The sequence below is a fragment of the Dipodomys spectabilis genome, unplaced genomic scaffold (genome assembly GCF_019054845.1).
Source record: "Dipodomys spectabilis isolate Male_0828 unplaced genomic scaffold, ASM1905484v1 ptg000076l, whole genome shotgun sequence".
NCBI classification, from domain to species: Eukaryota; Metazoa; Chordata; class Mammalia; order Rodentia; family Heteromyidae; genus Dipodomys; species Dipodomys spectabilis.
This window is the reverse complement of record NW_024870753.1, coordinates 374822-401288: the sequence shown is the minus strand read 5'-3', so window position 1 is coordinate 401288 and position 26467 is coordinate 374822. Positions and strand designations below refer to the sequence as shown.

Sequence of the window (26467 nt, the reverse complement as noted above, 5' to 3'; positions counted from 1 at the left end):
CTCTTGTCACTCCTAAAGTTATTCGGTACTTTAATAAAGTACAGACTGGTAAGGAGAGTTCTTACCAAGTTCTATATACCAAGAGTTATATAGTACTGGCCATCTAATTATATAATACATTTTTTTTGGCTCTACCAAGGTAGATATTACTGGAAGAGGTAGTGGTCTCTTCACAATGAGCAGTATTTGATTTTCACCAGAGAGAAGAGAGACCGGATATCCAAATCCAGTCTCAAATGATACCAAAAAACAATATGAAACAACATATTTAGCAATTTCATATTTTGCCATAGCACAAACCATAAAATAAAGCACACACGTACAAAATATCTTCTTAGCATAGAGAAATAATACACAGCATAAGACAGTGTAAAATTATAGAGGAGCCGGGTGCTGGTAGCTAATGCCTATACTCCTAGCTACCCAGAAGGCTGGGATCTGAGGATCATGGTTCAAAGCCAGACCAGGCAAGAAAAGTCTGTGAGACTCTTATCTCTAATAAACCACTCAGAAAACCAGAAGTGGCACTGTGGCTCAAGTCGTAGAGCACTAGCCTTGAGCTGAAGAGCTGAGGGACGGCACCCAGGCCCAGAGTTCAAGCCCCACAATCAACAAAAATAAAATAAAGTAAAATAAAATAATATTATAGAGAATATATATTTGTAGATGACAAAACACACAACAATGTTTTCTAGTAGAATCTTATCTCCAATTAATTAGCAAAATGCTGGAAATGGAAATACAGTTCAAGTGGTAGAACATCAGTCATGAGTGAAAAAGCCAAGCAAGGGCACAGGCCCTGAGTTCAAGCCACAGTACCAACACACACACACACACACACACACTTAAATTTAAGTGTAAAAGTCAAAATTATATTATTGAGATGCAGATAAAGAATCATTTTATGATATTGACATGATAAAAAGTATATGAACAAATGTCAAATATCAGGGTAGTAATCTGTCTGCAATGAAGAAATAAACTGACATATATTAAATACAAAATAACTCTTGGATCTAATATGAGGCTGTCAAATTTCTCAAACTGCAGTCAAAATATTTTATTTCAATTCACCAATTGAAGTGAAACTAAGATTACAAATATTTTTCTGGACCAAAAGTAAAGACAGAGCTACTGAGCTCCTAATTTACTTAAAAACTAATAGCATCTTGTCGTCTCATCTTAAAATGTTTCTGAAAGAGTGGGAAGTACTCTTCCATAACTATAAAACATGATTTGAATATTAATACTTTTGTAATCCCTATTCAAATACTATGATTAATTATATAAGTTTAAGAATCCAAGTGAGGGGCAGGTAGATATTTAAAATAAACCAAAGCAGGGGCTGGGAAGGTGGCTCAGTGGTAGAGTGCTTGCCTTGCATGCATAAGGCCCTGGGTTCGATTCCTCAGCACCACATAAGCAAAAAGAAAAAAGCCGGAAGTGGCACTGTGGTTCAAGTGGTAGAGCACTAGCCTTGAGCTGAAGAGCTGAGGGACAACGCCCAGGCCCTGAGTTCAGGCCCCACGGCCGGACTCAAAAATGAAAAATAAAAAATAAATAAAAAAAATAAACCAAAGCAGCCTACATTTCTAAACTCAGTTCCACTACCACTGGTTTCACACTTCCATTCATTTTAAGCACTTAACAGTTGCTGTACTTCTGTCCTCAGAGTCAGAATGAAAGCTCACCTTAGGGAACTAGCAGAGTTATTATACAGATTCCTCTACCTTTGTTTTGGTTCTATGAAGAAATTTTCTCCTTCAGTACTTTAGTTTGAAGGTACATTAAAATTTCACATACAAGTAATTATCTTAATAAAAACAAGGAAATTACTTTTAAATTGTCATCTGAGTAAATTTTTATTTGCATGACTTGAATCAGGTTTTATATTAAAAAATAGATTTTAGGGGCTAGGAAGGTGGCTCAGTGGTAGAGTGCTTGCCTCACATGCATGAGGCCCTGGGTTCAATTCCTCTGCACCACATAAACAGAAAAAGCGGAAGTGGCGCTATAGCTCAAGTGGTAGAGCGCTAGCCTTGAGCTGAAGAACTGAGGGACAAAGCCCAGGCCCAGAGTTCAAGCCCCACAACCAACAAAAAAAAATAAAAATAAATATAAATATGCAAAGAATTTTTTAAAGACAAAAAGTTTGCCAATACTTTTTTATTCCTCAGTTACAATTTTTGTTTTTGTTTTTGGTTGGTCATGGGGCCTAAACTCTGGGCCTGGGCACTGTCCCTCAGCTCTTCAGCTCAAGGCTAGTGCTCTACCACTTGAGCCACAGCACCACTTCCAGCTTTTTTCTTTTTGCTTATGTGGTGCTGAGGAATTGAACCCAGGGCCTCATGCACGCAAGGCAAGCACTCTACCACTGAGCCACCTTTATGTTATAATTTATACTAAACAGATGACAATCCAAATGTCATTTTATTGAGGTACTTCCTTATTTTTTATATTCAGTTTTTGAGTCCTCATGGATTATTAGAGACAAAGCCAAGGGAAGTAATAATAGGAAATGCATTCTGGGCCAAACATTTTGAGACTGATCTAACACAATAGCTACAACAAAATACTACAAAATGCACTACAAAATACAACACACTACAAAATACTAAGACTTGTTAAAAAATATAATCTTCTTAATTTCAAATTTTCTTTCAGATAGCCTATAAAATGAACATTCTATTAGTTGTCAATCAGTATTATCCAAAAATTGTTTGAAACGTGTCAAGATATAGCATTTTCTCTTTGACTATCAGCAAATCTTTATATAAAATCTTAAACTAGAACTGTTTAATGTATTATTACTAGATACAGAAATTTTTGTTTTATTTTTGTACTACTAGCTTCTGAACTCAGGGCTATGGAATTACAAAGCAGGTGATCTACATCTCAACCACACTCCAGCCCATCTGCTCACATTCTTTTTTGAATGATGTCTGACTTTTTGCCCAGACCAACTTAAATCCTGATCCTCCTACTTACATCTCATGAAGCTGGATGTCAAGTGTGCCACCACACCTGGAAGTAAGGTCTCACTAACTTCTACCCAGGCTGGCCTTGAACCAGATCTTCCAGATCTCTCTCAACTAGCTTTGATTACAGATGTGAGCCACCACATCTTGTTTAGGAAAGAAGGTTTACTAAAAGCAGAAGCATTTTACTTTTCACCATATAACATGTACTTTGAACAGAATCAATGTTCTCTCCAACTTGTACCTAAATTAACTTCATAGGCTGGGTATATGGCTTAAGGAGTGTCTGCCTGACAAATGTAAGACCATAAATTCAAACTCCAGTACCTCCAAAATAGTAGTACTAGTAAAATAATCATCCCTCTGATTCAACTAACACATTCCATCTTCCTTCAACAAATAATTTTGGTTAGTAGTACAGCAAAACTATAAAACACTTCAAAAAGAGAAGCTTTCTGGCTCAGCTTAAAAAAAATAAACCAAAACATGTAACTTCCTTCATACATAAGCATTCTTGGGTATGGAGAATTCCACACATTTCTATGACTGCAGATGGACTACCCAATTACTTGACATGATTGTTTTAGGAGTATTTTTTTAATACTTCCTAAAATGTTTATGTTACTGCAGACTCTGCTTACATCAACAGAAAACAGCCTAAGTAAACATAAACCCAAAGTGAGGATGACCTTCAGGAAGCCTTTGACATTGAGACACTAGTAGCACTTTCCTCTAAAAGAATGTCATCTTCTCAATACCATTACTGCAGCGCACAAATGTCATGGAGCTAAAACCACAGGAGGAAAACACCAGACTCTTCTCTGATTCTATTAACTGATCAGTGATCACCTCCTCTGTAAGTCACAGAGACAGATGACAAAGACAGCCTACTTCTGTTCTGCATGCAGTCATGTATAATGGGAAGTCTGCTCAACAATCAATGAGTGCCCCATCTTGACATGTTAGTTAAAAATAAAAATTTTAATTAAGAAAAAAATGAAAGCACAAAGCAACAAGACAAACAAGAGATCGGTCCACAGCCATTTTGTGACTAGTATGTCTTCTAGGCATAATACAGACTCAACAGTCTTTCTGACCAAGGGGAATCAGATAATTCTACATAAAGGAAAGCAAGCCAACAGAATCGACTTTCAACATTTTAAGAAATGATCAAAACAATTATTAGTGTCCTTAAAATAAAAGAATAGGAACATTTACTGTTACTCAAATAGACTAGTGCTTCCATAAGGATATGAAAAAAAAAATAGTTATTGTTTAACATAAAGAAAGATGCCTATCAGAGCCAGACATCAGTGGCATACATCAGCTACTCAGGAGTTTAAACTCCTGAGAGGACTGGAGGACTGAACATCAAAGCTAACTTAGGCAGGAAATCTTAGACTGTACCTCTCATTAATTACCCAGCCAAATATCAAACTAGAAGCATGGCTCATATGGTAGAGACCACCTGTGTGCAAAAAAGTTAAGAGCATGGGGCCCAGAGTTTAAACCTCTGGACCAGCACAGCAACACTAACAAAAGAAAAATACAACTCAGCATTACATACATAAAAATAATTTTGAGACCAGTGATCTACATATTATTTTTGTTTCCTCTGCCTTTTATTAGAACAATCTACTTAGCTCAACAAAATCTGCCTTACTCACTCAGTGAGAACAGTGTAAAGGTGTCTGAGAACTTCTGTCACAGGGTCTTCAATTTACTAACAGCTAGATAACCTCTAGCAGACTAGGTCATATCCTGTTTTCACAAACTAATCTTTCTGCCGTATATTTTAAGCCTGGCTTCTTGGTATACACGGATAATGCCTAATTCGCATTATATCAGCCACCAGGAATGGGAAAGGATTTATTTACCTTTTATCTTTGTGTGCTAATTTTCACAAGCAAAACATAAATGAGCTACAGTTTTTACCTGACAGGAAAACCATTCTAAATGACAAAATAACATAAGGAGGAATAACTGTCCATTTTCATTAGATGTGCTACCTAAATAGGGACTGCCAATAAATTTCTATCTCTGTAATACATGTTCTGTTTTGCAAAAGTTATGTATGAGTAGTTCATTCAAAAACAAGCGAACCAAACAAGCTATATGGAATAGGAATATCCCAAGTCATCTTTATTACAGAGCAAGGGAGGTACCTAGTCCAACCTCTTGTGATATCACATAAAAACAGAAATTGCAAGTTTAGAAACTTACACAGAAATTTCATAAAGTAATTTCGTAGATACTTAGCTGTCAACAAATTATATTTTGAGAAGTTCTGTTTCAGAACAAAACAGACACTAGAGGATTCCTGGTTTATTCATCTTGCTACAAAAAAAAAAAAAAATGCTTTCAAAGCATCTATCAAAAGCAGAACCCAGGACACATGCTAATATCTCCTGAATTTGTTAATCTGGCAGCCCTATTCACAAAATGAAATGAGGTGGATTTAAAGTGAGTACAACTCACACTGGGTCCTGGTATTGATTCTTTTTCTTCACTCTGTGCTGTTCATATCTATTTTATAAGCTCTAGAATTTTTGCCAAAGGTCAGAGTTAGTCTGCAAGTTTTTTCAGCTAGAATCTACCTCTACAGCTTAAGTCTGCTCACTTAATGTTTCCCTGTTTTCTTTTTTCTAACTTTGAGCACTTCTTCTGAAATTTCCAATTACCCAGTAAGTATGAGTATTTCCACAATTCTGTCTAGAAACCAAGCAAACAGTTCTATGATGCCAACAATAACACTTCCTTATTTTAGGTAAAGGGATAAAGAGCTAAATAGATGATATGAAGGAAATAAAAAAGAAATCCATATTTGACTCATATCTAGAATCAATGCTTAAAGTTTAGTTCATTTGAAATTGCCTAGCAGCTTACTGTTTAGTATACAAGTCACTAGGATCTAATAATTAGCTTTTCTGACATATTTGAGCATTTTTAATAGGAGGCTCATAAAGACTCACTGTTAATTGGAATAACTTCTTGCAAGAGTTACTGAAGAATTAAATGCCCACACACTGTTAAAGTCGTGAATTGAATAAACAAAAAAGATTTATTTCTATTAGGTACTAGATAAAAACTTTTCCTATTACAAGAGCACTTACAATAGAAACCAACAGGGACATGTTTTTAGTGCACAAAATGTCCCTTTCTGCAACTTTGGCTGAATACACCTAATGCTTAAAGTAAGGTTAAATTGTTTGCTCTCTAGCAGGAGCTCTGTCATGTCCCTATAAAGTAATTATAGCACACCATGAGGGATTTGGAACAAGGAGTTAAAGAAAGGTTACCTCTGATTTATACCTGATAAACTGTAATATTAATGTTCTCAACACTAAGATTATTATTTATTTTTGGGGGGGTCCGGTCGTGGGGCCTGAACTCTGAGCCTGGGCACTGTCCCTCAGCTCTTCAGCTCAAAGCTAGCACTCTACCACTTGAGCCACAGTGCCACTTCTGGCTTTTTTTCTTTTTGCTTATGTGGTGCTGAGGAATCGAACCCAGGGCCTCATGTATGCAAGGCAAGCACTCTACCACTGAGCCACCTTCCCAGCCCCTCAACACTAACATTAATATTAATGTTCTCAACAGTAAATGAGCCAGATTGAGTAAATGAACCTTTATCCATGAAAGCTTGGCTATGATTTTGCTCATAAATTTTCATTCAAATAAATGAAAATTTTCATTTTTAAGTAATTTAAGAAAATCAGGAATAGCAAGTTCAATCCAAAAAAGGGGGGAAGTTATTATTCTAATCCAATTATCCAATTGCCAAAATTGAGCCTGAGAAGTCCCAGTGAACAATAAACAATAAAGCTCACTTACTTATTTATTCTGGCAGGAAGCAAAGTATGAACTCAAGCCTTGAGCTTGCTAAGCAGGCAACACTTATCCAGTTGAGCCCCATGTCCCAGCCCTTTTTGCTTAGCTATTTTTCAAGTAGCATCTCACATTTCTGTCCAGGTAAACCTGAACCATAATCCTGTTTTTTGCTTCCAGTACACTGAGATGAAAGGCACATACCACCTTATTCAGCTTTTACTAACTGAAATGCGATGCCAATAACTTTGTGCTCAGGCTGACCTCAGACCACAATCTTGCCAATCTTTTCCTGCAGAATATTAGGATTTATAGGTGTGAGCAACTGTGCCCAACTTCATGTTCACTTCTTTTTTTTTTTTTTTGTCAGTTGTGGGGCCTGAACTCTGGGCCTGGGCACTGTCCCTCAGCTCTTCAGCTCAAGGCGAGCACTCTACCACTTGAGCCACAGCGCCACTTTGGCTTTTTCTGCTTATGTGGTGCTGAGGAATTGAACCCAGGGCCTCATGCATGAGGGGCAAGCACTCTACAACTGAGCCACCTTCCCAGCCATCATGTTCACTTCTGATGAAAGGAGTAACTCAAGGTTTGTTTTTTTTTTTCCCAGATATTACTGTTAGAAAACGTGTATAAATTTACTTAATGATTTATTATTCCTTATTTTCCATTCATTCGTGGTAATTTCCCATGGCTTCTACACATCTTTACTTCACTTTACCTAATATATACTGCAGGAAACTTAAAAGCCTGGCACCAGTGGCTCATAGCTGTAATCCTAGCTATTTAGGAGGCTGAGATCTGAGGATCATGGTTCCAAGCTAGTCTATGAGACCCCTACCGCCAATAAACTACTCAGAAAAAGGCAGAAGAGGTGCTGTGGCTCAAGTGGTAGAGTTCTAGCCTTGAGCACAGAGAGGCTCAGGGACAGAACCCAGGCCCTGAGTTCAACCCCCAGGACTGGCAGAAAAAGAATATGTGTATCTCCATGATACCAGTAAGTTTCACTTTTTATAAGACACTTGCTCCATCTGATGGTTTGTTCTTATTCATTCCCCACATGGCAGAAGCCAAATGATACATCAACTAAAGGAGGAACACCACAACTAGAACTGCTGAAATGTCTTACAAGGAAAACAGGCCTGAAAACTTCCTATGAGTTTAGAATCAAAGACTAAGAAGCAGAAGAGAAGGGCTGGGAAGGTGGTTCAATGGTAGAGCGCTTGCCTTGCATGCCTGAGGCCCTGAGTTCGATTCCCCAGCACCACATAAGAAAAAAGAAAAAAGTTGGAAGTGGCGCTGTGGCTCAAGTGGTAGAGCACTAGCCTTGAGCTGAAGAGCTGAGGGACAGCGCCCAGGCCCAGAGTTCAGGCCCCACAACCGGCCCCCCCCAAAAAAAAGAAGTAGAAGAGTCTATTTATTTTAATTTGTTCTCTACCTAAAGCTTTTAATCTATAGTTAATACACAATAAAAGCTGGAGACCCACCTGTGGTATCAGATCCCTCCCTTATCCATGGGGAGAAATGTTCCAATGCCCTCCAATGAATGCCTGAAACTGTGGTTATTACCAAGTCTCATATGTGTGAAAATATGTATTCTAAAGTCATTCAATGCATAAATTAGACACAGTTAAATTAACTAAGAATAAAACATAGTAATAACAACTAATACAATTATCAGCAATGTTTTACCAGCAATGTTTGCACTTTGGAGCTAAGCTACTCTTAAGTCAAATAAAGGTTACTAGAAAACAAGCACTGTGATACCTCAACAGTCCATGTGATAACCAAGCCAGCTACTAAGTGACTAATAGGCAGATGGCGTATAGAGCGAGATGTGGTAACACCAAAAAAAAGGATGAATCATAGTAGGACATAATAAATGGCACACAAGTTCAGCATATTATCAGAATGGCATGCAATTCAAAATATATGAGTTTCTGTGGGATTTTCCTTTTAATATTTTCAGATCACAGCAGACTTCATGTAACCAAGGCCTGGAAGACAAAGCCATGGGTAAGAAGTTACTACTATAAATAAGGGATAGGAAGGTGGCCTACTGGTAAAGTGCTTGACTAGCATGCACAAAGCCCTGGGTTCGATTCCTCAGTACCACATAAATAGAAAAGGCTAGAAGTGGCACTGTGGATCAAGTGGTAGAGTGCTAGCCTTGAGCAAAAGAGGCTCAGGGACAGTGCCCAGATCCTGAGTTCAAGCCCCAGGACTGGCAAAAAAAAAAAAGTTACAAATAATATTTTATTAATTTGAAACCTTTCTCTGAGAAGGGGCCTATAGACAATCCCAGACTGCCAAAAGAATCCCTGGCAAAGGAAGATTGTGAGTGAAGTTACAGAGAGAAAGCAATTTAGAAGCCCAAGAATAATAGAAAATTGATTTAAAGAATAATTGTATTAATAGTTCAATATCTTTTAGAAAATTAGTGGAAAACTTAAGATTCACATCTGCCATTGAATTTTGGTTACTATATTTAAAAACTGAATCTTAAATTTAAGGCAATTATGACTTTTAGTCAGCACCACATCTGCTTACAGTACTAAAGGAAAGACAAACCAAGCTGACAGTGAGTGCTATACAATCGTTCTCTGCTAAAAATACTGAACAAAAGATCTTTCAGATTAGCTTTTCTGACTGTTTCCCAAAGAAGAAAATAATGACACTCCAACAACTGATTTCTCAGATGGAATTTTTCATAAAAGAATTTCAGTATGGCTTATTTCCATTAACTACAACTTTCAAAGCAACAGCTGTAGTTCATACAGATTCTGCAACTTAACTTTAGCATCACTTGTAACTACACTCTAGACCCAGTCTATAAAAAAAATTTCCAGGCACTGGTGGCTCACTCCTATAATTCTAGCTACTTAGGAGACTGAGATCTAAGGATCACAGTTCAAAACCAGCCCAGGCAAGAAAGTCTGTGAGACTCATTTATCTCCAATAAACTACTCACAAAAAGACAGAAAGGGTGCTGTGGCTCGAGTAGTAGAATGCTAGCCTTCAGAAAAATAAGGCTCGGGGATAGCACCCAGGCCCCAAGTTCAAGCCCCAAGGCCAGCAAAAAAAAAAAGAAAGAAAAAAATTACAAGTTCCATACATTATTCTTTAGGCTTGCCCATCATACTAAATGAAGTGCCAATAAACTGCATATAAAATTAAAATACAATTCCTAGCACTTATTTTACCTAATTTTCTCTTCCTCACCAATTTAGATTTTATATTTTTCCACATTTTTGCTAGCATCAATTAGTTGTATAGAGGCTTTCATTCTCACATACTCAAAGTACCTGTATCATACTCACCTACTCCATCACTTTCCCTCATCTCCTCTTCCCCACTATTCTATCTAATTTTTCTGCCAACTAACAAAGTAAGTACTTGGCCATAAAAGTATAAACAAAAGCATTATTATGTCACTATAATAATCTTGCAACTTGCTGGGCGCTAGTGGCTCACACCTGTAATACACCTGGCTGCTCAGGAGTCTGAGATCTGAGGATCACAGTTCAAGCCAGCCCAGGCAGGAAAGTCTCCGAGACACTTAACCTCCCATTAATCACAGAAAAAGCCAGAAGTGATGCTATGGCTCAAAGTGATAGAGTGTTAGATTTGAGCAAAAGGAGCCCAGGGACAGCGCTCAAGACCTAGGACTAGCAAAAAAAAAAATGAAAAATAAAAAGCCAGGTGTCAGTGGCTCACGCCTGTAATCCTAGCTACTCAGGAGGCTGAGATCTGAGGATTGCAGTTCAAAGCCAGCCCAGGCAGGAAAGTCCATGAGACTCTTATCTCCAATAAACCACTAGAAAATTGAACTGTGGCTCAAGCGGTAGAGTGCTCGCCTTGAGCTGAAGAGCACAAGGACAGCACCCAAGCCCAGAGTTCAAGCCCCACAACCGACCAAAAATATAATAATAAAATAAAAAAAATCTTGCAACTTAAGAGTAATTCTGCTTAAATCATTGAAATTAAAAACATAGTTGAGGGGCTGGAAGGTGGCTCAGTGGTAGAGCGCTTGCCTTGCATGCCTGAGACCCTGGGTTCGATTCCTCAGCATCACATAAGCAAAAAGAAAAAAGCCAGAAGTGGCACTGTGACTCAAGTGGTAGAGCGCTAGCCTTGAGCTGAAGAGCTGAGGGACAGCGCCCAGGCCCAGAGTTCAGGCCCCACGACCGGACCCCAAAAAAAAAAAAAAAAAAAAGGTTGAACCAATTCTTTCTTTTTTTTTTTTTTTCTTTTTTTTGGGGGGGGGCCTTGAACTCAGGACCTAGGCACTGTCCCTGGGCTTTTATGTTCAAGGGTAGCACTCTACCTCTTGATCTTGATCCACATCTCCATTTCAAGCTTTTTTTTTTTCCTTTTGGTTTGGTTTTTTGGTGGGTTTTTTTGTGCTTTATCAGAGGTAAGAGTCTCTTGGACTTTCCAACCCAGAATGGCTTCAAATTGTGATCCTCAGATCTTAGCCTCCTGAGTAGCTATGATTACAGGCATGAGTCATCAGCACCCAGCAAAATACTTTTTTTTGGGGGGGGGGGGGGGGTCCAGTCGTGGGGCCTGAACTCTGGGCCTGGGCACTGTCCCTCAGCTCTTCAGCTCAAGGCTAGCACTCTACCACTTGAGCCACAGAGCCACTTCCGGCTTTTTTCATTTTGCTTTATGTGATGCTGAGGAATCAAACCCAGGGCCTCAGGCATGCAAGGCAAGCGCTCTACCACTGAGCCATCTTCCCAGCCTGCAAAATACTTTTGATACGGTGTCTTCCATGACAAATAACTCAATTTCATCAACAAAATTTTACACATTAAATATGTTCCAGACTTTGTCTTACACATGCTACATGTACTGACATTTACAGAAAAAAGTTAGCTCTGACACCTCCAAGAAGTGTGAAGAATGAAAGCCAAGCAATTAAAGGAAGTGTTCAATGGGAAACGTACATAGTTTCTCTTTCAAATTAACGAAGAGGATCAGTCTGTGACCTTTAAGTATCAAGAAGACTGTAAAATTGAACCTGATAAATCAGTCTCCTTGGTTAGCAACCCACTTGTACAGTGAAGTTAACTTTGGCAGCAGTAGGAAAAGACTTCTATCAACAATACCTAAATACCTATGAGATCATTTTAATAATACTCTAACAAAATATTTCACCAACTGGGTATATATTTTATTTTCAGCACCATTCTAGCCCTCAAAATTTCTAGGTATGCATTTCAACATGCAGCCCATCCTCTGTATTACCCCCCACTATTAAGAGTACATTTGCCAACTCAAGCGCTAAGAAGTCAAAAATAGGTAATTAAGAAGAGCATAATTTTCAGATCTTAACACCCTCGATTTCTCAATATGTAATGTCTTCCTAGATGTCCTATTGATTTCTATTTTAATCCAGTTGCAGAGTACGTATCATTTGTGAGTTCAATGCTTTCAACTGTTTCGAAACTTTTAACCTAGTATACAATGAATGCACTATGAAGATGCCATGTGACCAAAGAAGGAACATTCTGCAAATGTTGCATATAGTGCTCTAATTTTCCAACTAGGTCAAGATTAATAGAGATGTCCAGCTTCTTAATGCTTTTTAAATATCTACTAATTTTTAAAGTCTGGTTTCTCTATCAGTTGCTAGAATTGATATGGAGCTTTCTTTGCCTATCTTCCAGAAGTCTCCCTCGTCCTTGGGTAGACTTATCACCCTACCTCCACCTCCTATTTCTTCAGACCAAGAAGAATGCACACTTCCTAATGGAGTTTGTCCCCTCAGCTTATGACTGTAGCACATCCTTAGAGGCAAAGCTGCTAATATATAAAATCCACACTGTGCCAGTCTTTCCTTGGGAAGGCTAAGTTTTGCTCATTCTAAAGTACTTTTTCCAAAATTTTGTCTTACCTGCAGAAGGTTCAATCTGTTAAGAGTGTAGCTCACCATGCCAGATGACTCTATGCAAATTTTCTTCAATCTGAGCCTACAGTGGCTGGGAGGGAGGGGTATGAACCCAAAGTTGAAGATTGGCAAGATTACTATCAGGCCTCTCATAAAACTGGGACTTTTCTACCCATGTGCTGGTGATTCACACCTGTAATCCTAGCTACTCAGTAGGCTGAGATCTGAGGATCATGGTTGGGGGGGGGGGGGGGGGGCACCAGGAAACTCCATGAGACTCTTATCTCCAATTAACTACCAGAAAACCAGAACTGGCGCTGTTGCTCAAGTGGTAGAGTGACAGCCTTGAGTTGAAGAGCTCAGGGACAGCGCCCAGGTCCAGAGTTCAAGCTCCACTACCCGACACACACACACACAAACCTGGGACCTTTCTAAGATTACATTTTCTCAACTGGCGCTGTTGCTCAAGTGGTAGAGTGACAGCCTTGAGTTGAAGAGCTCAGGGACAGCGCCCAGGTCCAGAGTTCAAGCTCCACTACCCGACACACACACACACACACACACACACACACACACACACACACACACCTGGGATCTCAGAACACACACACACACACACACACACACACACACACACACCTGGGATCTCAGAACACACACACACACACACACACACACACACACCTGGGATCTGGGATCTCAGAACACACACACACACACACACACACACACACCTGGGATCTCAGAACACACACACACACACACACACACACACACACACACACACACACACACACACACACACACACACACACACACACCTGGGATCTCAGAACCAACCCTAGCATAACATGCATGAGCCTGTGGAGCCTGGAGGCAGAAAAACCACGCAAACCTGAAGTTCATGCTGCCTGCATGCTAAGAGTTACCCAGTAACAAATATAAAAGTATGGCAGGGTAACATGTCAACCTGAAAGTAGGGGAGAATCTCAGATTCTTCATAAAAACCTAGAAATAATCTCTCTTCAGTAAAGGAATAAAACCAGATCCAGCTATAATTTCTGCCATAAAACAGTCCCTGTTAGTGAGGAACAGGGGGAAAAACAGATGGGGGAAACCTGTAAATCTTAATAGCTAAGCTAATGCCAATAGAACCCATTGGAAAATAGATAGGTGAGTTCCTAAATTCTTATAACATATTTTTGGGCAATAAAATACCTATTCTCTAATATTTTGTAGAAGGGGGAAAAAATATCTCTGATGATATGGGTGTGAAGTAGAGCTAAACAACCTAAGAGCATTTACTTACTTTGATTTGCAAAATCCTATTTATCAAAATGTCAGCAAGTAAGAAGGCAATTCAGATCAAAAGATGCAAAAAAAAAAAATAGAGCTGATCCAAATCACAAGAGAAAACATAATTTAGCAAATTCTTAAAAAGTGCTTTTGGAGTATGCAACCACTTCTTACAAACATTCTGAAAGTGCACCTTCCAAATCAGCAAGGAAGAAAATATTCCTCTGTTCTACTGTTTCCCGTGATAAAACCCAGTAGGTATAAAAACCTATGCAGGTGAAAGAACTACTCTGTTCAGCACCCCCAAAGATATAGGAAGAAATATGCTATTTGAATTTAGGAAATAAACAGGTAAGAGTGATTATTTACAGGAAGGTACTGCAGAGAGTGCCACTGAGAAATCAATTCACTGAATGTGAACCATGAGGAACGAATAAGCCAACAGAAAGGAAAATCGTACCAAGACTGATCAACCCTGAAAATATAAGCTTCATTTGTCATGTGCTTTAAGCAGAGTTGCAGTAAATTATTTCTATCCAAGCATATCTAACTTCTAGGAATGTCTTCATATATTCCTGGGCCATTTACAGTCCCCAGTTTAACCAATAAACTTACTTCTAAAACTTAACTCATGCACAATAAGAATCATCATCTGGTTGGCTTATTAGAATTATAACAAAATAGCATTCTGTTTTTAGTTATTTGTTATGCCAAACAAAATACAGCAGATTCTCTGCCCAACAGTATATCAAGACTGTCACCTCTAGTCTAACAGCCAACAAGCAAGCTTAAAGAAGGAAAGGAAAAAAAAAACAGCAGCGGCCTTCTAGGAGTGAGGACAGACACCCAGAGACACTAGTGATTTGTTAACCATTCAACACAAGATAAACTTGCTTTGTCCAAGACAAAACATTCTGGGCTTTAATTTAAAACAAAACAAAAAAAATAGTTAACAAAACTAAAATCTCATAGCACTGAGGAAGAAGAGCTAATTTGTTTAGGTTTATTTCAGGATTAGAGATGAAACACTTCAACAAATGCCTGAGGAGGAAAATCTGAGAGACTCTTATCTCTAATTAACTACTCAAAAAACTGGAAGTGGAGCTGTGGCTCAAGTGGTAGAGCACTATCCTTGAGCAAATAAGATCACGGACAACAGCAAGGCCTAGAGTTTAAGCCCAGGATCAGTCCAGATAGACAGATGATAGATAGATACATAGATACATAAATACACAGACTAAATGTTTAAGCAATATACACAGAGACTGAGTAAGAAATCATTATCTGATAAATTATTAGTATTAACTTTTCTAAGTTTCATGGCTCAAAATGTAGTATTTAAGAGTCTTGGGATCTTTCAAAATATTGCACAAAGAATGAGTCAGATGCCGGGCGCTGGTTGCTCACGCCTGTAATCCTAGCTACTCAGGAGGCTGAGTTTTGAGGATCACAGTTTAAAGCCAGCCTGGGCAGGAAAGTCCATGAGACTCTTATCTCCAATAAAAACCACTAGAAAACCAGCCAAAAAAAAGTAAATTTTATGTTTAGAAAGACTTTAATTACAAGTACTCTTTACAACAAATTAATCAAAGTTGTATGCTAAGAATCACAATAAAGGATTCTCACACTTTAAACGAAGAACCTCACTATTATGACTCCTAAACTCTGAAAGTCATGTCTCTGATTACTTTCAAAACACATCAGGAAGGCATGCACCAGTAGCTCATGCCTGTAATCCTAGCTATTCAGGAGGCTGAGATCTGAGGGTTGTGGTTCAAAATCAGCCAGGGCAGGAAAGTCCATTAGATTCTATATCCAATTAATCACAGAAATGGCTGAAGTAGCACTGTGGCTCAAGTGGTAGAGTGCTAGCCTTCAGCAAAAGGAGCTCAGGGACAACACTCAGGCCCAGAGTTCAAGCCCCAGAACTGGCAAAAAAAAAAAAAAAAAAAACCCACATCAGAAAACCAACAAATAAGATTGTAGTTGACAATCCCTTAGAGTTCCCGAAGTTCTGAAAAAGATGAAAAAAATCCTTGCCATTTAAGTATAGAGAAAGGGGAAAGGGGAAAACTATTGCAAAGAAAGTCATTTTTAAATTTCTCATAGTTTCCTTTCTTTTGTTCCTCAAAATCAACAATTGGCTTACAATAAAAAAGCATAACAAAAGACCTTCTACTGAGAATAACCTTACCGGTAATGCTTTATTCTCTTTAAGATCCAACCCAAATACATCACGCCGCTTCACTGTAAGGAAATCAGCATCAGGTCCATCTTCTTCCTCTTCATCTCCACCGCTAAGGAACTGCACAGGAACTTCCTTGACCTTCTTTACCTTGTCAGTACTGGGAACAGATTCAGTCTGAGATCCTCTTGCTTTTCCTAATTTCTCTTTCATTTTGTCATCCTCCTTCTCTTCTTCTTCCTCTTCCTCTTCCTCCTCCTCCTCCCCTTCCTCTTCTTCATTGCTACTATCACTAGCCACTCTGCAGTCTGATCCTCTGAGACTCTTCCCACCCTTCTGAAGTATGGACATTTTCTCACTGAAATAGGCTCTAAATTCTTCCACTTCATCATTGGTGAGGGAAGGAGCTCTGGACTCAATGACATCATCGCCTTGGCTCCTTACAGATTCTTTGGTGGGCTTGTTCTGCATTTTCTGAAGAAATCTTACCCGAGGTGCCACAGCAAGACCAAGAGATCTTAAAAAAATAGAAAGAAAAAAAAAGAATTATCTCACTGCAGTAATGTTATTATGCCTATGACATTATGGAATCATTTCTCAAGAATAGAGATTACCAAAGCTTTTTTTTAAGAAAATATTCCTCTGAGATACACATCAATACCAACAGGTTAGATGATTCAAAAGGCATGCCAAAAAGTATAGAATACTTGCCCAAAACAAAATTTTCCTTTAGAGAATATTGTATAAAAATAAAAAAAGAGCTGGGCACCGGTGGCTCATGCCTATAATCCTAGCTACTCAGGAGGCTGAGATCTGAGGATCACGGTTCAAAGCCAGCCCAGGCAGGAAAGACTGTGAGACTTCTATCTCCAATAAACCACTAGAAAACCAGAAGTGGCGCTGTAGCTCAAGTGGTAGAGCACTCGCCTTGAGCTGAAGAGCCCAAGCCCAGAGTTCAAGCCCCACAACCAACAAAACTAAATAAATAAATAAAAATAAAGAAGAATGAAACATAAGCAAGATGATCACTATTCAAACACTACACCCAATTTTCAATTCAACACTCAGTCTCAGCTTCTTCATACCATGTAACAACATCTTTCAGGACTATCTCAAGTTGCTGTGAAGGTTCAATTAACTACATGAAATTACTTTGTTAAATGTAAGTTACTAAAAATTACACACACAAAAAAAAAAGCTGGAGGGACAAAACACTGTTCTCTTCAAAAAGTAAACTAGAATATCATCTCTACCCTACCCTTTCCTTCTGAAACATAATACGATACAATCACTGTTATAAAAAACACAATTTTACTTTATGAAATATTTTTTAAATGTGACTAATCTATAGGCAACATACTGAATAGGGAAAACTGAAAACATTTTCTATAACAAGAAAGAGTGTGCCCTTTCTCTAGTCTTAATATAGCGCTTCAATTCCTTGTTCTTTTTTCTTTTTTTTTTTTGGTCAGTCATGGGGCCTGAATTCATGGTCTGGGCACTATCCTTAAGCTCTTTTGCTCAAGGCTATGCTCCATCACTTTGAGTCACAGGCCCAGTTCTGGTTTTCTGGTGGTTAACTGGAGTTAAGAGTCTCACAGTCTTTCCTGCCAGGGCTAGCTTTGAACCATTATCCTCAGATCTCAGCCTCCTGAATAGCTAGGATTACAGGCATGAGCCTGTAATTGAAGCCCAACAATGCTTCAATTCTAAGCCAAAGCAATTATATAAGAAAAAGAAGCAAAAAGGAATACAAACACAAAAGGAAGTAGGCAACTATTCCTATTTACTCATAATATGAGTAAATTTGAAAGTCTCCAAAGACGCTACCAAAAAAAAAAACCACCTCTGATAAATAAACACTTTCAGCAAAATATCAGGATATAAAAACAGCACACAAAATTCAGTAGCCTTTTTACATATTAATAATGCACACAATGAGAATGAAATCAAGAAAATGATCCTGTTCATAAAGTCCCCAAAATAAAGAAATAATAATAAAATATCAAGGAATAAACCTAACCAAGATGGTAAAAGACCTCTGCAACAACAACAACAAAAAAAAAAAAACAACTCTAAGACTACTATAATGACCAAGAAACCAGAGCCAAGGTGTGGTAGTAAAAGTAATCGATGATATTAGAAAGCAGAAGAGTGAGTGCTCTTTGCTAAAAGTGAGTAGTGGACAGAGTATTATAACTGGGAAGGTAAATGAAGAAGCTGCTACAACACTGTTGATTTCCTGTTTCTCCATGTTCATGCTATTTACAGATGTATTCACTTTGTGAAAACTAATTAACTTTTGAGAATAAATTTATAAATTATATAAAATTCTGGATCTACTTGGTACTTCAATAAAACTTTCTAAATCAGAAAGAAAAACAAGTATCAAATTATAAAGAAAATACAGAACATACAAATAATGCACCTTTTCCTGGAAAGAACTAATGCCCAGGTTATTTTCTACAGAATTGATTTTACCTTCTTTTCTGTAAATCGTTAAGGTAAAGTAGTGTAAACAACAATTCTCAGAGAAACAGGCTGAAAACAAATTCCCCTGACCTGGATGATTTACTATTATACCTATATTATGAATACTTACAATGCATATTCAGGAATAGGTAACTTGCTTACATCAAATACTTTTTTATCCTTCATAAGATATACTGAACGTATGTAGGAGACAAAACACTGTAAAATAAATGGTAGCAGAGATGGAAAATTGAGTCAGATAAAAAAAAAAATTTACCAAAGGAATAGTGTCAGTAGTAAGTCGGGAAAAAATATAACATAGGTCAGCATATTCTGGTTCTGTACATATACCCAAAAATAAAAGTTACCTTTTACAACTGTAATATTTGAAAAGATTTTGTTTGCATTTGCCTTCATTAATTCAGCTCAACACAGAACATAATCTCTCCAAAAACTACTCTAAAAGTTTAATTGCAATAAAGTACAACAGGAAAATAGGGACATAAAAATAATATGGAGAGTGGTGGGAAGGTGACTCAGTGGTAGAGTGCTTGCTTTGCATGGATGAGGCCGTGGGTTTGATTCCTCAGCACCACATAAGCAAAAGAAAGCCAGAAGTGGCGCTATAGCTCAAGTGGTAGAGTGCTAGCCTTGAGCTGAAGAGCTGAGGGACAGCGTCCAGGCCCAGAGTTCAGTCCCCACCACCGACAAAAAAAAAAAAAAGAAGAAGACAAATATGGAAGATCTATGCTGAGTTATCTTATTAGCTGAACAAGTTTCTTATTTCTCTAACTGGCTATTTCCTTAGCTATCAAAAAGGTAGTATTCATACCCGGAACTTACAGTGCTATGACAATGAGAAAACTCATATAGAATACTACCACTTCTGATAGTGTTTTCAGTAAAACTATATCAGGTGAAGCTAAATTGTGACCAGAAAAAAGAAAAAAGGTTCCTATAACTTTTCTATTTTTAATCATAATATCAAATCATTTATCACCAACTTGGAATTCTTTTCTCCCATTTTTGCTTAAACAAAACAAAATTATATTTCAGTTTTGCAAACTGTAACTAGATTCCTGATCTTTTGTTGGTTTATAACATAAACAGGTAACAAAATATATCTAACCAAGTATTTTCATTTTAAAAATATTTTTGTAAAGTGTATTTAATCCTTCTTTCCTTTTCCTTAAACTCTGCCTTTTCTTCTAGCATTGCATTAATCCTTTCTACCGAGTAATCTCTAAACCATTTTCTCTGACTTCTTAGGCATGACAATGAATAGTACCAAGTCAGAGGTATTTTTTTTCCCCTACATCTATCCACAAGAACTCACTCTAGTTGCTTATCATTGTGTTCTCTCCAGATTATAATCAAAAGCTAGGAAATCATGTCTGTAAAACTAGATATCTTGTTGCTGCTGGCAACACAGCCATTCTGCCAAACCATGTGTGACAATAAATCACATCATTTATTTCAATGTGCTATTTTGCTCTGAAAGCCTCATTTGCTGTATGTATGAACCAGTGAAACAACGTATTTCTGGCATTTATTTCGTGACTAATAATGGAATGACCTTCTAATTACTAATTATATCACAACATCATAAAATTCATGTATGTTTTGTAATGTAAGTATTATTCTCAAAGCTTCTAAGATATAATTTTTTAAATGACACTGCTTAAATATTTGAAGCATATAATAAAGAAGCAGGAAATGATAATTTATTATGTATCACATTCTAAGATGAAAAGTATTCAATTTAAAGATAACTTACCCTTTGAGCTCTTTCTTTCAAATCTTGATCTTGAGCTAAAAAGGATTCCAATTTTTTCTGGACGTCTATAAGCTTTTCTGGATTGATTCTTTTTTAACAACAACAAAAAGTTAAACTAAGAAGTCTTGATCTTAAAAATTATAAATAGAACATAGCTTTTTCCTCTTTCCTTCAGTATATTTTTAAATGTCTAACATTCTTTAAGGAACCAACTCACACTATACCTTACATTTGACTCCTGCATGTTATGAGTAATTCAAGAAGAAAGACTATTTCTGACAATTTCTCTGAATACCTCATGCTAAAGGACACGCAGATTAACACCTCAATCAGTATTGATTTCTTCTTAACCTTATAAAGTTTAAATGCAGCTTACCATAGGAGATTAAACAATGAAATAGAAAAAAAAGAAATCTAATGTCATTTTTTGTAAATGGCAGGTGTTACTAATTTCTTTTTCTCTCTTGCAAAAAAGTTTGCAAGAACCCTTCTCAACCCACATCTACAGAGGATGCTGAAATTAGGAGGATCATGGTTATAGGACAGCCTGGACAGAAAAGTCAAGCTAGGTATAATGGCATGCATCTGTCATCCCAGACATATCATCCCAGATATAATAGAAAGTATAAAATAGGGGATCACAATCCAGTCCAAGCATGGGGCCTGGTAGGAGTGAAACCATATCTCAAAAATAACCAGTACAAAAAAGGGCTAAAGGCATGGCTCAGCAGTAGAAAGCCTGTAAAGCAAGCATAAGACCTTGTGTTCAAACCCCAGTACTGGAGAAAAAAAAAAAAGCTGCCTTATAGTAAGTAAATGGATAAACTGTTACATCTAGAATATTACTCAGCACTGAAAGAAATAAGTATTTAAGACATGAAAAGACATGGAAAAAAAGTGAAAAAAGCCAAACTGGGAAATCTACATACAAAGGGTACGCTGTGCAGAGAGTAAAAAATCAGTGGTTGCTAGGGGCTAGTGGAGAAAAGAAGAATATGTGGAATACATATGTGAATTTTTAGGGCATTGACAATATCATACTATAACAAGAGACACCTGTCACATGTCACTACATATTTGTACAAACCTATAAACATATAACATCAAGAGAAATCCTTAAGTAGACAATGGACATGAGTGAAACTGAAACATCATAGAGATTCACATACTATAACAAAGGCATCAATTTGTTGGGGGATATTGATATTGGAGGAGGCTATGTATGTGGAAGCAGGGAAGATAGAAGAACTCTCTGCACTATCTCTCAATTTTGCCATGAACCTAAATGTTCTAAAGACAGAAAAACTAAAATCTTTTTTCCCCTTCAAAATCATAAACCAGAAAGCTAAATGTAATATAGGGGAGGTAGGAAACAGCCATGGCAACAATGAGCAAAATGATTTCATGCTCCATTGTTAGGAGTAACAAGAACATAAACATCAGTAGCTCTTACTTGATTTCCTTCACAGGTACTTTCTTCTGGAGAAGCTGCTGTACCATCTCTTGCTCTTCTGAAGGAAGCAGAATTAAAAGTGCCTCACCACCCTCTTTGTACCTAACAAAAAAGCAACACATCAATGCAATATGCAGTTTGCATTTTTAACAGCATAATGAGTACATAACATGGAATCTAGTTCATCTAGTTAGGAATACCACCAGTTGTTAATCTTCTGTGGCAACAGAAAACTACAGATGTGACCATACTCTACCAAATTTTCTTCATTCATTATAGTTCCTAGTGAATTTAAAGCCTTAAACAAAAAATGAAAATTCCCATCTTCAGTGATCTATAACTCAAGTTGACTAGGAAGGTCAAACACCTAAGTAAGAGCTTCAGGAGAATAAACAATGTTAAGTTGATGCCAAAAGACAGCAGCGAAAAAAGAGACTATTCAGGAATAGTCAGAGAAAACAATGTATGACAAAGAAGATGGATTTCAGGTACATATCTAAAAGATAATGTGAAAAGAAGATGGAAAAAGCAAAGTGTTCCAAAGCCAGAATACAAAGATGGACAGCAGGGAAAATTATTTCAAAAGTACATTGGAGCCTTTTTTGGAGAAGGTTGGATGTCTCTATAAAGGTTAAGTAACCAGTCTGCAAGTAAAATTTTATCACTGATGATGGAGAGGAAAACTGCCTGTACAACTTACTGAGAGATCAAACTGTATTTTATCTTGAAGATTGAAGGGTAATTTTTACTTTTCAAAGTAACTTTAAAACTCAACCTACAACTTTAAAACTCCAGTATAAAAGAAAAAACAAATAACCATATATGCAACGGATCCAGAAAAACAGTAAAACATGTCAGAATGTTTTCTTCTAGTTAATCCATTAATTTTTTTTTATAAAAGAGCCAATGTATGTCAGGCAATGAAACAATGAGAAGATTTTTTTAATAAATAATAGCAGTAACAATACAGAAGCCCTCAGGAAGCAGTAAGAATAAGAAAGAGCTCTACCTAGTAGTCTAGGTGTCACAAATTGCCCTCGGGAAATGACATCTGAGACCTAAAGAATTACCAATCACTCTAATATTTTAGGGGCACAGATCATGGGTAGAGAATCAAGTTTTTTATGGGGAAAAGGCAGCATTTGAGAGTCTACTATATACTTTTGCCTTCCTGATTTTTTGCTTTTATAGTAAACAAGAGGAAGAGCATAAAATTAAATATATAATTAGTCTTTTATCTAATTGTTTATAGATGAAAAACTATTAACAAATACCTCCTTCATTATAAATGCCAAATTATATGAGCCAAAGGTGTTCAACTTCATTTACTACAAACAAATATGAATTTAAAACATTCCACCTTAACAGTATTCAACTAAGTCATCCATGAAGGCAGAAGCTGTAGTATAGAAAGTAATACAGTGACAACCTTACCAGCAACACCATAAGCGTGAAATAAGAGCGCATACAGTTAACACTGAGCATTAAGCAATTCATTTACCAAAATACTCTCTGGGTAGCCAGAGTCCTGAAATCAAAGCAAGCTTTTCTATTTCTGATAGGAATAGTTAGGAAAAAAGGAGAGAGTGGGCTAGGGACTATCAACCCTTTTAACCTTCTATATCCAAATTCAGAGAGCAGAATTAAATAAATAGACCCATAGGCCTACACTGAGCAAGAACTATGATCATGGAGTTGGAGAAATCTCTAGGAGAAGCAAAGGCATCCACTAAATGTTCTGCGATCTTCTGATTGACTCATGATCAGGAATGAGGATCATTACCTTCATATATCTTGTCTGCTCATTCCATACATCCAGACAGAACAGGATCAAAAGAGCCATGGCCAAATCCTTTAAATCTATAGATAACAGTATGCTAACATAGGTTAACACAGGCTGTCAGAATACCATTTAAGAGAATATTACCAAAGAAAATGGAAAACTAAAACAAAGTTAAATACCACATGGCAAGAACATACTAAAAATCAATAGCCATCTACCTATCTACATAATCTACCTATCAAGATCTATATATAGACCTTTCCCCAAAATATAGTAAAGCACAAGTTAGTTACCACATGCTCAAACACAAAAATTTCCAGTAAGCTTTCAAGAATAAAAGTACTTTTACAAAGAAAATATAATCACATTTCACTTTATTTAATACTTGAAAGAATAAAGTCTATTTATGCATGAAGTGACTTTTAGATTTCAAAGGCAATACCCCAAGCACAAGACATAATGTTTCTCAAAAGCCCTATACTTCAAAATTTCTTATATCTAGAGTTTATTTAAGAGATATTCCCAGCATCACATCAAGAGCTCTGCATCTGAAACAAAATTGTTATTTCTACTATCAGTGTTAATATGCTGAATTTGTACAACTTTTAAGAAGTTTTTGAAGAACTTCATTTTACATTAATCTGTCAGTTTTAATAACAAACAAAAGAGGAAGCAAATATAAGTTAAATTCCTGAGACCAAAAAGTTGGCCTAAAAATCAGCTGGTGTATATGTCAAAAACTAAACTTCTAATCTGCTGCTTTTTCAATTATGCCAGAAGGATACTCAAGAGGGAGAGGTCAAGAAGCTTATCTCCACAGCCTACAGCTCACTCCTGGTTCTGGATAAAATTAGACATCAACACTGTTGGTTTCCATACACCTCTACTGAAATAACCTTCAAACTAAGGACAACAGGAGAAACACAGCCCTGCTATTCTTAGCCTTTTAGCCAAGAGATGCCAATCCTTAACTACTCCAATTCAGATTCCCCAACACATGCTATTATAGTTGAGTCTCTCGCTATTAAATAAAGTTTTCCCATTCAAACCTTCAACAGCTATCCTACTATATGATCTGTGTATATCTGCCTTGCCATTACAAGTCAGGTTATCCCAGGATCTATTTAGAGCAATTCTGCTTTACTAATTTAAAAAGATGTGTGAGGACAGATAAATATAGATAGATAGTTAGATAGATAGATCGATAGATAGATAGATAGATGAGATATAGACAGATATAGACATATGTGCATATGTATGTATATATTATACATCAACTATGTGTGTATCATATGAGTATGTGTATGTGATGTATGTATATGGGTATATACATGTGTATATACATATATGTGTATACGTGTGCGTGAGCATATATGTACGTATATCTACATGTGTGAGTACAAGTACACATATCAAGTATACATAAAATAAATTTCAGAGTGGTGAGTTTCAGGTGATTTCAGATATTTTGTCATTGTCTAGCATTATAGTGAATATGCATTAGTTTTGTAATAAAATATACCAGTGATTGAAAATAAGTAAATCAAATTTCATATGGTTTTAAAATCTGTGTTTTGTATCATTCTTACAATTTGTGGGGAAGGGGAGTTAAGGGGGAAAAGTGGGAGAAAATGAAGGAGGGGTAACACTTTCAAAAAGCAACGTACTCATTACCTTACTTATGTAACTATAACCCCTCTGTACATCACCTTTATAATAATTTTTATAATAATAATTTTTATAATAATGTTGTTGGTCATGGGGCTTGAACTCTGGGCCTGGGCACTGTCCCTCAGCTCTTCAGCTCAAAGCTAGTGATCTACCACTTTAGCCACAGCACCACTTCCAGTTTTCTGAGTGGTTTATTGGAGATAAAGAGTATCAATGGACTTTCCTGCCCAGGCTGGCTTTGAACTGCAATCCTCAGATCTCAGCCTCCTGAGTAGCTATGATTACAGGCGTGAGCCACCTGCACCCATGGCTTATAATAAAATTTTTTAAAGAAATTCACTGTAAACTTAGTGCTCATGGGAACTGTCTTTTCACTATCATTTAATTTGCACACCAATCCAAGACTTCTTTAAACGCTTGATTCTTTAAAATACCATTATCTCCTAAAAATCAAGAACCCTTCGCAAGTCAGGAATTTTAACTCCTCTACAGCTTCACATTTGCTGTGAAGCTTTATGCCAAGCTGAAATCCAACAGTTTGGCCTTTGCTGCCCCCTAGTGGAAGCACAGTCTGTTACCTAAATACAGCCACAGGATCCAAAAGTCAAATGAGGTTGAATGGGAAGATTGCTGAAATGATCTTCCAGGGCTCTAGAACAGTAATAGGTCATATATAAACTCCTATAGTCCCTCTACCATCTCCCTCCCCACCCCCAAGAAAAGGTATATCTACTTCTCATTCCAAGTTTTTTCTATTGTCAACTGCACATTTTTATAAGCAATTAAAAAACCTTCATTTTGTTTAGTACCAAAAACTGTAATAAAGTTGCAGAATGTACCACAGGATATTTCTACATTATAAAACTATCTCTGATTCATTTGTCTTAAAAGATTATTTTGCTTTAAAGGTAATATGGATGGCTAAGATAACAATAGAGGGAGCTCAACTGCCATAGATCCAAAGAATTTTAGACAGATAAATGAATTAAAATAAAATAAAAGCTAGGCATAATAGAAATATACAGAAAGCTGAGGCAGGAGAATTACGAAGTTGAAAATAGCTTGGGACATATAGTGAGACCTTTGGTCAAAAGAAAAGAATAAATACTTGAAGGCAAGTATTCTTTATTT

General features: G+C 37.0%; 1 protein-coding gene across 1 annotated transcript in view; it reads right to left on the bottom strand.

Annotated features, from left to right (window-relative positions):
• The window catches only part of Ddx10 (DEAD-box helicase 10), a 118092-nt gene that overhangs the window by 73145 nt on the left and 18480 nt on the right, over window positions 1-26467 (bottom strand). The window contains exons 10-13 of the mRNA XM_042682879.1: window positions 21883-21984; window positions 20430-20517; window positions 18783-18871; window positions 16190-16697 (exon numbers count right to left, since the gene is read on the bottom strand). Of these exons, the coding sequence (XP_042538813.1) occupies window positions 16190-16697; window positions 18783-18871; window positions 20430-20517; window positions 21883-21984 (787 nt within the window). The remainder of the gene's footprint in view (window positions 1-16189; window positions 16698-18782; window positions 18872-20429; window positions 20518-21882; window positions 21985-26467) is intronic.